Source organism: Oncorhynchus kisutch, linkage group LG6, assembly GCF_002021735.2.
Source record: "Oncorhynchus kisutch isolate 150728-3 linkage group LG6, Okis_V2, whole genome shotgun sequence".
Classification (NCBI taxonomy): domain Eukaryota; kingdom Metazoa; phylum Chordata; class Actinopteri; order Salmoniformes; family Salmonidae; genus Oncorhynchus; species Oncorhynchus kisutch.
Window position 1 is genome coordinate 25,374,359 of NC_034179.2, and position 15,993 is coordinate 25,390,351.

The 15,993-nt window shown below is 42.7% G+C and overlaps 1 protein-coding gene across 4 annotated transcripts in view; it reads right to left on the reverse strand.

Moving 5' to 3' along the window:
- The window catches only part of LOC109891759 (seizure protein 6 homolog), a 234,028-nt gene that overhangs the window by 7,570 nt on the left and 210,465 nt on the right, over positions 1 to 15,993 (reverse strand). For all 4 annotated transcript variants that reach the window (XM_031826470.1, XM_031826469.1, XM_031826468.1 and 1 more), the window contains exons 10-14: positions 13,275 to 13,471; positions 11,667 to 11,861; positions 3,523 to 3,714; positions 842 to 1,036; positions 710 to 748 (exon numbers count right to left, since the gene is read on the reverse strand). In XM_031826470.1, the coding sequence (XP_031682330.1) occupies positions 710 to 748; positions 842 to 1,036; positions 3,523 to 3,714; positions 11,667 to 11,861; positions 13,275 to 13,471 (818 nt within the window). The remainder of the gene's footprint in view (positions 1 to 709; positions 749 to 841; positions 1,037 to 3,522; positions 3,715 to 11,666; positions 11,862 to 13,274; positions 13,472 to 15,993) is intronic.

Here is a 15,993-nt window from a genome sequence, read left to right on the forward strand (position 1 = left end):
GCCACCATTCCAACAAGTCAGTTCGTCAAATTTCTGGCCTGCTAGAGCTGCCCTGGTCAACTGCAAGTGCTGTTCTCGTGAGGTGGAAATGTCTAAGAGCAACAACGTCTCAGCCGCAAAGTGGTAGGCCACACAAGCTCACAAAACAGAACTGCTGAGTGATGAATTACGTAGCGCATAAAAATCGCATCTGCTCGGATGCAACACTCACTACCGAGTTCCAAACTGCCTCTAGAAGCAACGTCAGCACAAGAACTGTTCATTGGGAGCATCATAAAATGGGCTTCCATGGCTGAGCAGCCGCACACAAGATCGACATCGGCTGGAGTGGTGTAAAGCTTGGAAATGTGTTCTCTGGAGTGATGAGAAACACAGAGCCCTGACCTCAACCCCATCGAACACCTTAGGGATGAATTGGAATGCAGACTGCAAGCCAGGCCTAATCGCCTAACATCGCTGCCCGACCTCACTAATGCTCTTGTGGCTGCATGGAAGCAAGTCCCCGCAGCAATGTTCCAACCTCTAGTGAAAAGAGTGGAGGCTGTTATAGCAGCAAGAGGGGGCAACTCCATATGAATGCCAATTATTTTGGAATGAAATGTTTGATGAGCAGGTGTCCACATACTTTTGGTCATGTGTATATCTCCTCTATGGCATCATAATACTTCACACTGTGGTTACAACTAGCTGGTATACATACTGTACTTACCATCCAACTTCCGCTCATTCAAATACTGCAAAGAGGATGCTGGAAAAAAAGAAAAGCGATTTGGGTACCCTGATCATTTTACACATCATGGAACTGGGTATCATAAGTTATTAGAAGTTGATACATGTGTACCTCTACAGGCGGGTGGTGTGCCGCTCCACTGTGACGGGTGTCCAGGGACACAGCGGATGGTGGGCTCCCCCTGCAGCTCATATCCGGTACGGCAGGAGAAGCTCAGTGTCTCCCCTGCCTGGTAGAAGGCTTTCTCTAAGCTCTGCACGCTGGTGGAGGGGGCACCAGGGTTCCTGCAGGGCTCATACTTCTCAGCTGCCAGGACACACACAGACAGACACACACCATGGCTGTTACTATGGTTGTCTCTATACTTCTTAGACAGCAGAGTACCCTTATTACATGTATAATTTCTAACATCAGTACAGTCTTCCACCACTTACTTACACAAGGTAGCTACAGGTCTGCCAAATGAAAGGAAACACTTCCACACAGGTGTGGTTTCTGAGTTAATTAATCCCTAAGAGTATATTGACGCACACATATGTCAATCTAATTAACATAATACAAAAATCCCCATAGAAATCTGTCAGTTTAAACTAGAGATCTGTTTTTTTGCCTGGGCTGCGTCTCAATCCACCCTTCCACATCTGCAGTGGAAAGTGGCAGAGCTAGAGCAGTGTTTGTCACACCAGGAGACATCCTGAACATCGGTTTTCTCACAAAAGCATCTGTTTTGCCTACTAACTAATATGCCCACTCTATGGAAAGTGTCACGAATATTACCGAAGGTGGCTCCCCTGCTTGTTCGGGTGGCGCTCGGCGGTTGTCGTCACCGGTCTACTAGCTGCCACCGATCCTTTGTTCTGTGTTCGTTTAGTTTTGTCTAATTGGTATCACCTGTTTCTTGTTTGGTTGTTTGGGTGGGGTTATTTAAGTTCGTTCAGCCCGCTTCTGTTTGTGCGGGCTTGTTCGTCTGTAGGTGTTAGAGTGATTTATGCTTGTATTTCGGGTTTCTCGCTGTCCTTTATTTTCTTATTTTGTTACCAGTTTTTTTTCATGTTATTTTTCCCTGGACATTAAAGCGTGTTTTTTTCCCGCATCCTTTTGCCCTCTGCGCCTGACTCCACACCTATTCACTCATTTACGTTACAGAAAGATGAGACTCTCATGAACACGATGATGTTCCCCGTTTTGCTCTACGATCCACCACACGTGTCACAGGACTGAAGGTAACCCATACAAATCAATGTATATGGAGGTAGTTTTGTGAAAACAAATTTAAGGGGTTAAATGTGTAAATAATATATATATATTTCCTGAGCTTTCTTATATCTCCTAGATATAGGACAAAGACTTTCAAAACCATATTCCTTAAGATTTATTTTTTACTGTCTTGTTTGCCATTTATAAATGGGTTATTATTATTATTAGACCATTAATAATCACCATTTATAAATGGGTTATTATTATTATTAGACCATTAATAATCACCATTTATAAATGGTGTGTGTGTGTGTGTGTGTGTGTGTGTGTGTGTGTGTGTGTGACCAAAGCTCAACCCAGTTGAACACTTATGGGAGATTCTGGAGTGGCGCCTGAGACAGCGTAACCTAAGTATACCTAGTAGGTGTCACGCCCTGATCTGTTTCACCTGTGTTTGTGCTTGTCTCCACCCCCCTCCAGGTGTCGCCCATCTTCCCCATTATCCCCTGTGTATTTATATCTGTGTTCTCCGTTTGTCTGTTGCCAGTTTGTTTTTGTTCGTAGAACCTATCAGCGGTTTTCCCCTTGCTCCTGTCTTGTCTAAGTTCCTGTTTTGTAGTTTTTCCCAGCTTTGACCCTTCTACCTGTCCTGACCCTGCCTGCCATCCTGTACCTTTGCCCCACTACTCTGGATTATCGACCTCTGCCTGACCTGACCATGAGCCTGCCTGCCGTGCTGTACCTTTGCCCCTGTTGTTGTAATAAACATTGTTACTTCGACACAGTCTGCATCTGGGTCTTACATTAAACGTGATAGTAGGTTAGGTCTACTGTCTAGCCTAGGCCTACAATGTTATGCTTGTAAATTCTTTGAGCCATTTATTTAAGTACAATGTCCATTTTCTAACTTTTTTTGGTAATTCGTAATGATTTTAAAGGCATTATCCACGTGTGCTTGTATTGTGTTGTAAATTATCAAATCAATCTAAACGCCTTATTAAGACACTTTATGTTGGTGTTTCCTTCATTTTGGCAGTTAGCTGTACCTTGCCTTGTTTTACGCTATGCAAAAGTAATAATGTTTAACACTGATAGCTGCAGCTATGAAAAGGCACTATCACCACAGAAATAGAATGAATAGAGCAGGCTTGGAAGCTCTAACCCTGGCAATTTGACTGGTAAACTCATGGGTAGACTCGCAATGGCTGCCTGGTATTGTGATGCGATCATTTCCATGGTAATGTGGAATGTTCTATCAACTGATGCTGGATCACCATGGTAATGTATAATGTTAATTCAAATTATGCTAACTGATGCCGCTCATTTTTGTAATGTCAGTTGAGTTGACTCAACAAATCACAGCACAAGTTGAACGATACACTTACTGGCACAGAGTTCTCTGAGTTATCTAAAGGAATACTGTAGACTTTTAGAAAAACCATGCTGATTTTTAGAGAGGAGGATGACTATCCTGCTTGAATAAAATAAAAAACACTGTGTTTGTGCATGTCTGTGCATGTGCGTGCATGTGCGTGCATGTGCGCGCATATGTGTGCATGTGTGTGCATTTGACCAGATATAGTTTCCCGACTTACGGTTACACTTGGGCAGCCTCTCGCTCCACTTGGGGTTGGCTGAGTCTCTGTTGTAGCAGGTGAGCAGTGTGCTTCCAGACAGGGAGTAGCCCTTATTGCACACATACTGCACTGTCGATCCCACCATGAAGCGGGATCCCGTCACCATCCTCCGGCTGTGCTCCACATTCCCCGGGTCAGGACACGTCATCACTGATTACACAGACACAACAAGGCAGAAAACACAGGCAAATGGATAACCACTCTAATACATAACCACTACAGTACAATACATTCACAATCATCATTATCAGTTACACCACAGGTGATCAACAGTGGTTCCCTCAATAACGTGCCAGTCTCATACAATAACCCAGTAGATGACACAGAGCTTTCTAATTAAATATCAGACATCTATCTTCTTGGTCATTAAAAAAGAAACAAGGCTGGATATTGAAGCCATTCAGGCGTTGCAGCCTACAGCCCAAGGGACATCCAACATAATTTTTTTTTTTACAGTTTACTATAGAATAATAGGGTACTTACTATAGAATTCTGTAGTAAACTGTAGTATACTACGTATGTAATACCATACTTTACACTGTAGATCATGTGTAATCATTTTGTAGTATACCGTAGAATACTATAGTAAATCCCCCAAAGAACACTGCAGTAAATAATACAGAAAGGTCTGCAAAATCACTACAGTCCACACAAACACTATACTAAATATACTAAACACTAAATATAGTAAATACTGCAGTATTTCATTTCCATATACCCTGCCCATTCCCCTCATCTCTATTTTTGCCCACCTGAGTGAGAAACTTATATGCCAAGTATAGAGCATAGTATATAGTATAAGTATAAGTATAGTATAGTATATATATATTGTGTTGCCTACAGGTTATAGAAAAGAGCAGAAGCGCTGAAGTCTCCATTCATAACCCAGTTCTACCTCCTTACAGGTTATGGAAAATGTGCTCTTTTAGTATTTCTACAGTAGATTTCCTGAAGGAGAACATCCCACACTTCTATGTCAAATATAAAACAAAAACACTTTAGTAAATACTACAGTAATGTCACCAAAAACACTACAGTATACAACAGTTCACAAAAAATACAGTCGATACTACAGTATACTACAGTCAGCAAAACCACTCTAGTAAATACTATGGTATATACACTACAAAAGTATGTGGACATTTGCTTGTCAAATATTTAATTCCAAAATCATTGGCATAAATATGGAATCGATCCACCCTTTGCTGCTAGCCTCCACTCTTCTGGGAAGGCCTTCCACTAGATGTTGGAACATTGCTGTGTGGACTTGCTCCCATTCAGCCACAAGAGCATTAGTGAGGTTGGGCACTGATGTTTCGGGCGATTAGGCCTGGCTCGCAGTCGGCGTTCCAATTCATCCCAAAGGTGCTCCATGGGGTTGAGGTCAGGGCTCTGTACAGGACAGTCAAGTTGTTCCTTCCCGATCTTGAAAAAACATTTCTGTATGGACCTCGCTTTGTGCACGGGGTCATTGCCATGCCGAAAGGGCCTTCCCCAAACTGTTGCCACAAAGTTGGAAACACAGAATCGTCTAGAATGTCATTGTGTATGCCGTAGCGTTAAGTTTTCCCTTCACTGGAACTAAGGGGCCTAGCCCAAACCAGACCATTATTCCTCATCCACCAAACTTTACAGTTGGCACTATGCATTGGGGCAGGTACCGTTCTCCTGGCATCTGCTAAACCCAGATTTGTACATCGGACTGCCAGATGGTGAAGCACACCAGCCGAAGCTTGGCAATGTGCATGGTGATCTGAGACTTGTGGCTGCTCAGCCATGGAAACCCATTTCATGAAGCTCCCAACGAACAGTTCTTGTGCTGATGTTGCTTCTAGAGGCAGTTTGGAAGTGAGTGTTGCAACTGAGGACAATTTTTACGCACTACGCCCTTCAGCACTCTGAGGTCTCATTCTGTGAGCTTGTGTGGCCTACCACTTTGTGGCTGAGCTGTTGTTGCTGTAAGATGTTTACACTTCACAATAACAGCACTTACAGTTGACCAGGGCAGCTCTATTAGGGCAGAAATTAGACAAACTGACTTGTTGAAAGTCATTAAGCTCTTCAGTTTGGCCATTCTACTGCAAATGTTTGTCTATGGAGATTGCATGGCGGTGTACTTGATTTTACACACCTGTCTGCAATGAGTGTGGTTGAAATAGCCGAATCCACTCATTTGAAGGCGTGTCCACATACTTTTGTATGTATAGTGTACTACTCTTTTTTTTTGCTGTAAATACTACATTATACTGCAGTGAATACTACATTCACTCTGGATACATTCAATAGCAACATATAAAGGTCCTATGTTTCATGATTGGTTGGTCCTATGTTGTTTCATGATTGGTTGGTCCTATAGGTTGGTCCTATGTTTCATGAGCTGAAATAAAAGATCCCAGAAATGTTCCATATGCACAAAAAGCTTATTTCTCTAAATTTTTGGGCTCCAATAATTTTTTACATCCCTGTTAGTGAGCATTTCTCCTTTCCCAAGATAATCAATTCCACCTGACAACAGGTGTGGCACATTAATAAGCTGATTAAATAGCCCGATCATTACACATGTGTGCTGGGGAAAATAAAATGCCACTTTAAAATGTTCAGTTTTGTCACGCAATACAATGCTAAATATGTCTCAAGTTTTGAGGGAGAGTGCAATTGGCATGCTAACTGCAGGAATGTCCACCAGAGCTGTTGTCAAATAATTGAATGTTAATTTCTCAACCATAAGCTGCTTCCAACTTCATTTTTTAGAATTTGGCAGTACGTCCATCCGGCCTCACAGGCAAATCCTGTGTAACCACGCCGGCCCAGGACGTCCACATCCGTCTTCTTGACCTGCAGGACCGTCTGAGACCAGCCACCCAGACAACTGATGAAGCTCTGGGTTTGCACAATCGAGGAATTTCTGCACAAACTGTCAGAAACCATCTCAGAGAAGCTGATCTGTGTGCTCATCATCCTCACCAGGGTCAAGACCTGACTGCAGTTCGGCGTCGTAACAGACTTAGGTGGGAAAATGCTCCCCTTCGATGGCCACTGGCATCCGTGAATTGTGCTCTTCTCAGTTTCATATTTTCCGGGCAATGTTGTGAACAGAGTGGTGGTGGGGTTATTGTATGGGCAGGCATAAGCTACGGACAATGAAAACAATTGCATTTTATCGATGTCAATTTGAATGCACAGAGATCCTGAGGCCCATTGTTGTGCCATTCATCTGCCGCCATCACCTCATGTTTCATCATAATAAGCATGGCCCCATATGTTGCAAGCATTCCTGGAATTTGAAAATGTTCCAGTTCTTCCATGGCCTGCATACTCACCAGACATGTCACCTATTGAGCATGTGTGGGATGCTCTGGATCGACATGAACGACAGCGTGTTCCAGTTCCCTCCAATATCCAACATCACACAGCCATTGAAGAGGGGTGGGACAACATTCCATAGGCCACAATCAACAGCCTCATCAACTCTATGCAAAGGAGATGTGTCGCCTGCCTGAGGCAAATAGTGGTCACACCAGATACTGACTGGTTTTCTGAGCCACGCCCCTACCTTTTTAAAAAGTTCTGTGACCATCTGTATTCCTAGTCATGTAAAACCCATAGATTAGGGCCTAATGCATTTATTTCAATTGACTTATTTCCTTATATGAACTAAGTAAACTCTTTGAAATTGTTGCATGTTGCGTTATATTTTTGTTCAGTGTAAAAGTTGCTTTTTTATGCTCTCCTAGCTGTGCCATTGAGGAACTAGAGCAAGCACACTTATCGTTGTTTTGTTTGGAACACAACCCTGCATCCCCGCCCTCACACAATTACTGTTGTTTTTGAATTGCGTAGACAACAACATCCCAGTCCGGGCATCATTTGAAAGCCTGTTCTAATGCCAACATGACTAGTTAAGTTATTAAATATGATATTACAGTGTTAAGCCTTCACATTGCAATTGAGTGAAACAGATCATAATTTTGATGCGCGTAGAAAGGAATCATGAGTGCCTTCAGGTGTGTGTGCCGCTGCTAATTGTCTTCACAATAGACAAACATAGGCTCATTCTGTTTAGAACAGCCAATCATACGCCATTTGTCATCTTGGAACTGCATTTTTTATATGAATACTTTTTTAAAAATGGTGATTTATAAGGCGGTGCAGCAGCACCCTCAGCACCCCTACTTCCCGCGGCTATGTCAAGATGGTATTTATTATAATCCTCAATGTTTCGTCTTTCAAAATACATAGAATCCTCTTCATTTACAGCATTTCCCCCACTCAGACAACAAAACATTTGCAAAAGTTGCCCAATTAGCAGGAGGGATGAGACATTTTCTTGTCGCTCGAGGTGCTCAAATTCACAATGTCTGTCAGTCAAAATCCATACAGCGCTGTGAAGTGCAGAGCCCGAGAGCTGTTATGTCATGTATAGCAGTTACTGTGTTCCAATGTATTAGTGCTGAAATCTGCCATGTTCAACCCGTATACAGTTACGAGTGTAAAGGGCTGCAGCCTTTTCACCAAACTTTCCTCTTTTCTTTTTATGTCAGATGGTCCAGCACCATCCTCAGACAATTGCTTTCATTTATGGTATAATTCTAATTTCTGGAAAAGGCTTTAAATAAAGGTTTAAATTCAGGTCAAGTGACATGATCAAACACAACACAGGCTTGTTGAGGTGTATGCAACATGTTCTCTCACCTGTAGGTGGCAGTCAAAACAGTTTGAGTTGTATGTTTCTCAGTAGACCCCAGAAGCAACAGATTTCGGGACAGCAAATTATGTTCACACTAGTGGGTTATGAATGCCATTAATTAAATAATGTTCTCACTTAAAACGTCTGGTTAAATTTGACATGACTATTGCTTTGGTGTAGCAGTGGCTGTAAAACCAAGTGGTACTAAAAATGTCCTGACATTGCATTTTCCTCTGGATTTGATAACACAGGTTATCATCTGTAGGAAGTGTTGACATGTCAGCTGGTTGATGGACAAGTAACAAGTAACAGAGGGGTGAATGAGGGATTGAATGGGTGAAAGAATTATACACGTTAATTTCTGGAGTCTAAAGTATATTGAAGTCTGGCAACTTTATGGATTTTATTGTACTATTTAAAAAATATCACTAGAATTTAATTGTTTTGAATGTTCAAGTTATGTTAATAGTGTTTTTTTTACATACAGATGTGCCTTGTTGAAATAAATGTACATACAGTACCAGTCAAAGGTTTGGACACACCTACTCATTCAAGGGTTTTTATTTATTTTTTTACTATTTTCTACATTGTAGAATAATGATGAAGACATCAACAATATTAAATAACACATATGGAATCATGTAGAAACCTAAAAGTGTTCCAAATATATTTTCTATTTGAGATTCTTCAAAGAAGCCACCCTTGATGACAACTTTGCACACTCTTGGAATTCTCTCAACCACCGAAGCAGCCAGCTACCAAGGACTGTTGGCTCTCCTTCTCCATGGGCTACCTGAGTAAGACATTTAAGTATGTTAACCCTTGCAAGGCTGCCTGCCCAGACGGAATCCCTAGCCGCATCCTCAGAGCATGTTCAGACAAGCTGAACTAAACTGAACTAAATGACTGAGTAGCACTCACTTCTGTCATCATTTAGTGCATTGAGAGACTAGTCAAGAATCATATCACCTCTACCTTACCTGACACCATAGACCCACTTCAATTTGCTTACCACCCCAAAAGATCCACAGACGATGCAATCGCCATTGTACTGAACACTGCCCTTTCCCATCTGGACAAGAGGAATACCTATCTAAGAATACTGTTCGTTGACTATATCTCAGCATTCAACACCATAGTACAACACAGTTCAACCTCATCATTAAGCTCTGGGCCCTGGGTCTGAACACCGCACTGTGCAACTGGGTCCTGAAGTTCCTGACCCCCAGGTGGCCCCCAGGTGGTGAAGGTAGGAAACAACACTCACAAACACAGGGTCCCCACAAGGCTGTGTGCTCAGCCCCCTCCTGTACTGTCTGTTCACCCATGTGTGCATGGCCACACATTCCTCCAACTCAATCATCAAGTTTGCAGATGACACAACGGTAATAATCCTGATTACCAGAGACAGCCTACATTGAGGAGGTGAGGGCCCTGGGAGTGTGGGGCCAGGAAAATAACCTCTACTCAACGTCAACAAAACAAAGGAGCTGATCGTGGACTTGGACTTGGATCGTGGAGCACCCCCTATCCACATTGAAGGGACTGCAGTGGAGAAGGTGGAAAGCTTCAAGATCCTCTGGATTCACATCATGGACAAACTGAAATGGTCCACACAGACAGTGTGGTGAAGAAGGCGCAACAGCGCCTCTTCAACCTCAAGAGGCTGAATAATCTTGGCTTGGCACGTAAAACCCTCACAAACTTTTACAGATGCACAATTGAGAGCATCCTGTCAGGCTGTATCACCGCCTGGTACGGCAACTGCAACACCCGCAACCACAGGGCTCTCCAGAGGGTGGTGCGGTCTGCCCAACGCATCACCGTGGGTAAACTACCTGCCCTACAGGACACCTATAGCAGCCGATGACACAAGAAGGCCAAAAAGATAATCAAGAACTACAACCACCTGAGCCACTGCCTGTTCACCCCACTATCATCCAGAAGGCGAGCTCAGTACAGATGCATCAAATCAAGGACCGAGAGACTGAAAAACAGCTTCTATCTCAAGGCCATCAGACTGTTAAATAGCTATCACTAGCACCTTAGAGGCTGCTGCGATATATACATCGTCTTGAAATCACTGGCCACTTTAATAATGGAACACTAGTCACTTTAACTTTAATGTTTACATATTTTGCATTATTCATCTCAATAGTACAGTTGAAGTCAGAAGTTTACATACACCTTAGCCAAATACATTTTTAACTGTTCTGGGGGGTAAATAGAATAGTGACGGCTCAATCAAGTCTGGTGTTATTTTTTAATCATAAGGATATATACCAGAGGCATGATTGTCAACACAATGTAAATGAATTTGGTTACGTAAATAGTCAGTATATGTACAGTTGAAGTCGGAAGTTTACATACATACACCTTAGCCAAATACATTTAAACTAAGTTTCACAATTCCTGACATTTAATCCTAGTAAAAATTCACTGTCTTGTGTCAGTTAGGATCACCACTTAATTTTAAGGAAGTGAAATGTCAGAATAATAGTAGAGAGAATTATTTCTTTCAGCTTTTATTTCTTTCATCACATACCCAGTGGGTCAGAAGTTTACACTCAATTAGTACTTGGTAGCGTTGCCTTTAAATTCTTTAACTTTGGTCAAACGTTTCCAGTAGCATTCTGGCAGAACTGAAAAAGCTTAAGGACAACAAAGTCAAGGTATTGGAATGGCCATCACAAAGCCCTGACCTCAATCCTATAGACAATTTTTGGGCAGAACTGAAAAGGCATGTGCGAGCAAGGAGGCCTACAAACCTAACTCAGTTACACCAGCTCTGTCAGAAGGAATGGGCCAAAATTCACCCAACTTATTTTGGGAAGCTTGTGGAAGGCTACCCAAAATGTTTGACCCAAGTTAAATCATTTAAAGGCAATGCTACCAAATACTAATTGAGTGTATATAAACTTCTGACCTACTGGGAAAGTGATGAAAGAAATAGAAGCTGAAATAAATCACTCTCTACTATTGTTCTGACATTTCACATTCTTAAAATAAGATGTGATCCTAACTGGCCTAAGACAGGGAATCTTTATGAGGATTAAATGTCAGGAATTGTGAAAAACTGAGTGGAAATGTATTTGGCTAAGGTGTATGTATGTAAACCTCTGACTTCAACTGTATGTACTTTTAAATGTCACCTCAACTGCAATCCAAGTCATTGGGTTGTGCTATAGATAAAGCACAGTGATAACAAAGTTGTTTTATAAATATAGAATATCTGACATTCTATTTCAATTTGAACTTTGTTCTGCTTTTAAATGGTTGACAGCATAGTGATAACACATTGGAATGGGTGAATAAATGTTGAAATTCCATTGATCAACGTCTCAACCAAATATGACTAAAATGTCCATGTTGAAATGAAATGGTGTGCCCAGTGGGTTGTTATTTCCTAGCTTACCTTTCTCACAGCTAGGCACGTCTCCACTCCACGTCAGGTCCCACTGGCACATGAGGATCTCAGAGCCCTGCACCTCGTAACCTGGGTAACACTGGTAGGTGACCACTGTCCCATGGATCAAGTCTGGGTGGGAGGTGCTCTTCCAGCCATTAGTGATCTCTGGCAGCTCAGAGCATGTGTCGTTCCTGGGGACCTCTGTGGGTGGTGAGCCAGGCGGGGGCAGGATGGAGTGAGTTGGAGGTAGAGGGGGAAGGAGAGATATTGAGAGAGATAGAGATAGAATGAGCAGGGGATGTTGAGATGTTATCTTTGTCAAAAATGTCCCTCATCGCCTCACAGGTGGCGCAGTGGTCCAGGGCACTGCATCGCAGCGCTAGCTGTGCCACCAGAGACTCTGGGTTTGCGCGCCCAGGCTCTGTCGCAGCCGGCCGCGACTGGGAGGTCCGTGGGGCGACGCACAATTGGCCTAGCGTCATCCGGGTTAGGGAGGGATATCCTTGTCTCATCGCGCACCAGCGACTCCTTTGGCGGAGGCCGGGCGCAGAGCACGCTAACCAAGGTCGCCAGGTGCACGGTGTTTCCTCTGACACATTGGTGTGGCTGGCTTCTGGGTTGGATGCGGGCTGTGTTAAGAAGCAGTGCGGCTTGGTTGGGTTGTGTTACGGAGGATGCATGACTTTCGACCTTTCGTCTCTCCCGAGCCCGTACGGGAGTTGTAGCGATGAGACAAGATAGTAACTACTAATAATTGGATACTATGAAATTGGGGGGAAAAAGGGGGGTAAAAATTCAACAACAAAAAAAGTCCCTCATCTGCACATGGGTTATCCATTAATCTGAAAAATAAATTAACTTTAAATTGAAATTGATTTCTCTAATGATATAGACTAATGAAATCTACACAGGTTGATTTATACACATCAAGTAAAGCCCAAATGCTCTGACTGTACTGGTGTGTGTAGTTAATAAAACAGATTCATGAGAGTCCAGCAGCAGAGCACAGGGAATCCGGTGGTGCGTTCTGCATGTGAATTCGGTTCTGGAGTGTGAAGAGCATGCCATCAATTTGCACACTGATTGCACACTGCACTGTGTGCCGGGCAGTGGGTGGTTTGGCACTACCCATTCTGCCCCTTTCTTCTTTCACTATGGCACACAAGGCTGGGGGTGCAGCACGCAGCAAATACAGATGATGTAGACAAAGCGCGCCACGTAATTGTGTTTTTGTGTTTGATGTCCCATAATCCTATGCACCGGTGGCCGTTCAGAGGGAAAAGACAGCAGATGAAGCCCTGCTTTTGATCTTGTATCCTGCCGTTCTCTCTTTGCGGTATTACTTTCTATTTAGTAATAATCTACCTCTCTAACTGGTTGCTAACAGCAGCCTCTTTTTGGAGTCTCTCTTTTTAGCCAAGGGAATTTTATTATAATTTTGTTGCCTGTGATAGTAAAAAAAAACTACAACACTGTATTCTGTGTACTGTATGGACAATTTTGCCACAGGAGAATAGAGGTTTTATCTTTTATCTTCCAATAACTCTTCCATTAAAGTATTTCTCAGAAAACCGTGTGCAGTTATAAATAAACAGTATCTGAGTAATGTCTCACCAAAGAAGTGGACCACGAAGCCGTTGCCGTAGCCGTAGATGTTGGTAGCAGGGTCCGACTGGAACTGGATGGTGACATCAGCCATGGAGGTGTAGAGCTTGAAGCGAGACCTGGTGCCACTGTACTGACCCAAGATGTTAGCTGTTAGGTCATCGCCGTCGTAAAAGGTCAACAGGTCATTCTTACCCACATTGAGCCTGCAAGGAGAGAGAAAGGCAGGAGTCAGTCAACACATCGGAAAAACTGAGGGTCTAATTTATATCTGCATATATAAGAAAAAAAGAGTGACAGAGCACATATCACAGCAGAGGAATGCTTAATTTTCTCCAAAAAGTGACTCCTGAAAAATGATACCAATTCATGTTTCATGTTTCTATCAAAATACAACTGCAGAGAACTGTCAGGGAGGGTGAGAGACGTCTTGCAGGAAAATGTCAGAGCTTTATGGGAAATCTAAATTCTGTTTACATTGGATGGATCTGATGTGAAATAAACACTAAATAATTCAGCCTTAATTTGCCTCTGTTTGACTCCTCTCCACAGAGCTCTCTCTCTTCCATGAATATGTACTGGAAGATGTATTTGCCGAAGTGAAAGTATAATGAGAACTCACAATTCCTCATTGCCATTCACTCAGGGGGAACTGCATAGTTTACCCCCATGGGCAAATGAGATTGCTGAATAATGCCTATACTGGTTAACTGTTGAGTGGTATTGATAGATGGTAGGTAGAGGGAAAGAGGCTCAAACTGGAGAAGTCCTAGAAAGGGTCACATGGTTGAGAGAATAAGATACATGAGTCACTAATTTATCATACTAAGAAAAATAAAATGCATCATAAGAAGAAAATAGAGTAAACAATGGAAGAAGATCAAATGCTGAAGGAGGATGGACTCCATCTGAGCAGGTCATTGTATAGATAAATACTGTCATTATATCAATGGCAGGAATAGGCCCTGTTTTCCATCATCATTGCTGTAACGTATTTCCATGATGACACACACATAAAACCTGTCACAGCTTGACTTGGGGGCTCAGCTGCCTCGGCCTAACTTCTGAATTCATTAACCTTTCCAGAGGACTTAGACTCATTGCCCTCTCTCTTTCTGGAGCAAGAGCAAAGCTTGACCTTTATTCAAAGAAGAAAGAGGAGAAAGAATGGAAAAATAAGCAGTGAAAAACTCTAGTCCCCCATAGATGATTTCAGCAGAGAGAGAAAGCTCCAGTGTTCAGTGTGCACCTTGGAGCAGGTGTCAGAATAGCTTTGCAGATGTCTGTCCCGCCCACGGAGGAGCCATGTTACTATTCACACATGTGTAGGAGATCACTTAAAAGGACAAATCCACCCAAAACCACTCATTCCTATGATTTAAATAACACTAATATGTGAGAACATTATGTTTCATTTTGTTGTTATAAGGTTGGTAGCAACATTTGAATATCATTATGGAAATCTGTTGCAGCTCAACTACAAAACCCACAATGCAATCTCTCTGTACAGATGCCCTAGCTGTAATTTGATCATCCTGTTGTTGGCGGAATTTTCCTGTCCTGAAAGTAACGCAAACTTATATAGTATTAGACTGTTTCGTGCTAAAAATAAGAGGGTTAAATACATGTGCTTAGACTCTTATGTGTTAAATTACACATTTCTTGAGGTAGGAATATGGAGCAAAAAAATATCCTCAATGGCTCATTCGAGAGAAGACAACCACCCACGTTACGACATCGGCCAGCGTCACGATCTAAAAGCTGTTTTCCTATTCACTTCCAGTGTAGTGAGAGTGGCTTTATCACAATGCTATGTCATACTGGCCAAAGTTCTGCCTGCTTGAACGACAATAGCTCAGATACACATGAAAATATTAAATTAACCCGGGAATCGATAGAACATCGCTCAGAGATGCACAAAAACAATATAACATTCAAAATGGGTGAATCTTTCCTTTAAGAGCGATAAAGGAGGGTGGCTCCGTTCTCCAGATAGCCATGGGTAAGAGCAATCTTCTTGTACCTTTCAATCACCCGTCTCTTGCATCCGCTACAATACCTGGATGCAGAATCAATTTAATTTACATGAGAGAGTGCACGTTACTTTTCTGAGGATGGGCACACGTAGGACGTACTATCTCTACCTCTGCTGTCCTTCATAGCTCCTTGTAAGGTGAATACTAACACTTTACTGTGTGTGCGTCAGTGTATGTGTGTGTGTGTGTGTGTGCACGCGTATGTCTGTCTGTGAGTGTCTCTGTGTTGATGGATTGTGGCAGACCATTTCAATACATTGCTTAAGCTCTTATTAAACGGGGCGATGCCCACAGGGCATCTTAGCAAGGAGGTAGGCTACCGTGTGCCAACCCAGTCTGCCTGGGGACAGATTTGGGCTCAACTAATTCGCCTTCAACTCCAGAATACAAATCAGGGATGGCAAAGATGGAGATCCAAGCAAGGTGAAGCCTGACAAAGTACTCCCTCTAGTCTGCAGGACAGGCACAAAATCAAATTAGATCTCCATTTTTACCACTTTAACCCTGGGTCGAGGCACTCCAACAGCAAACGCCTGTAGGATGCATGGGAATGAGAGGTTATGGAATCGACAGGTTTGACATGGATCGGCTGCCTTATTAAGCCAGTGTTTAAGTCCACTGATCCAAATGATCATGGGCAAACAACACCATGCACCAACATGAAGACCAGTAACGTTATACGTGCACCTTGA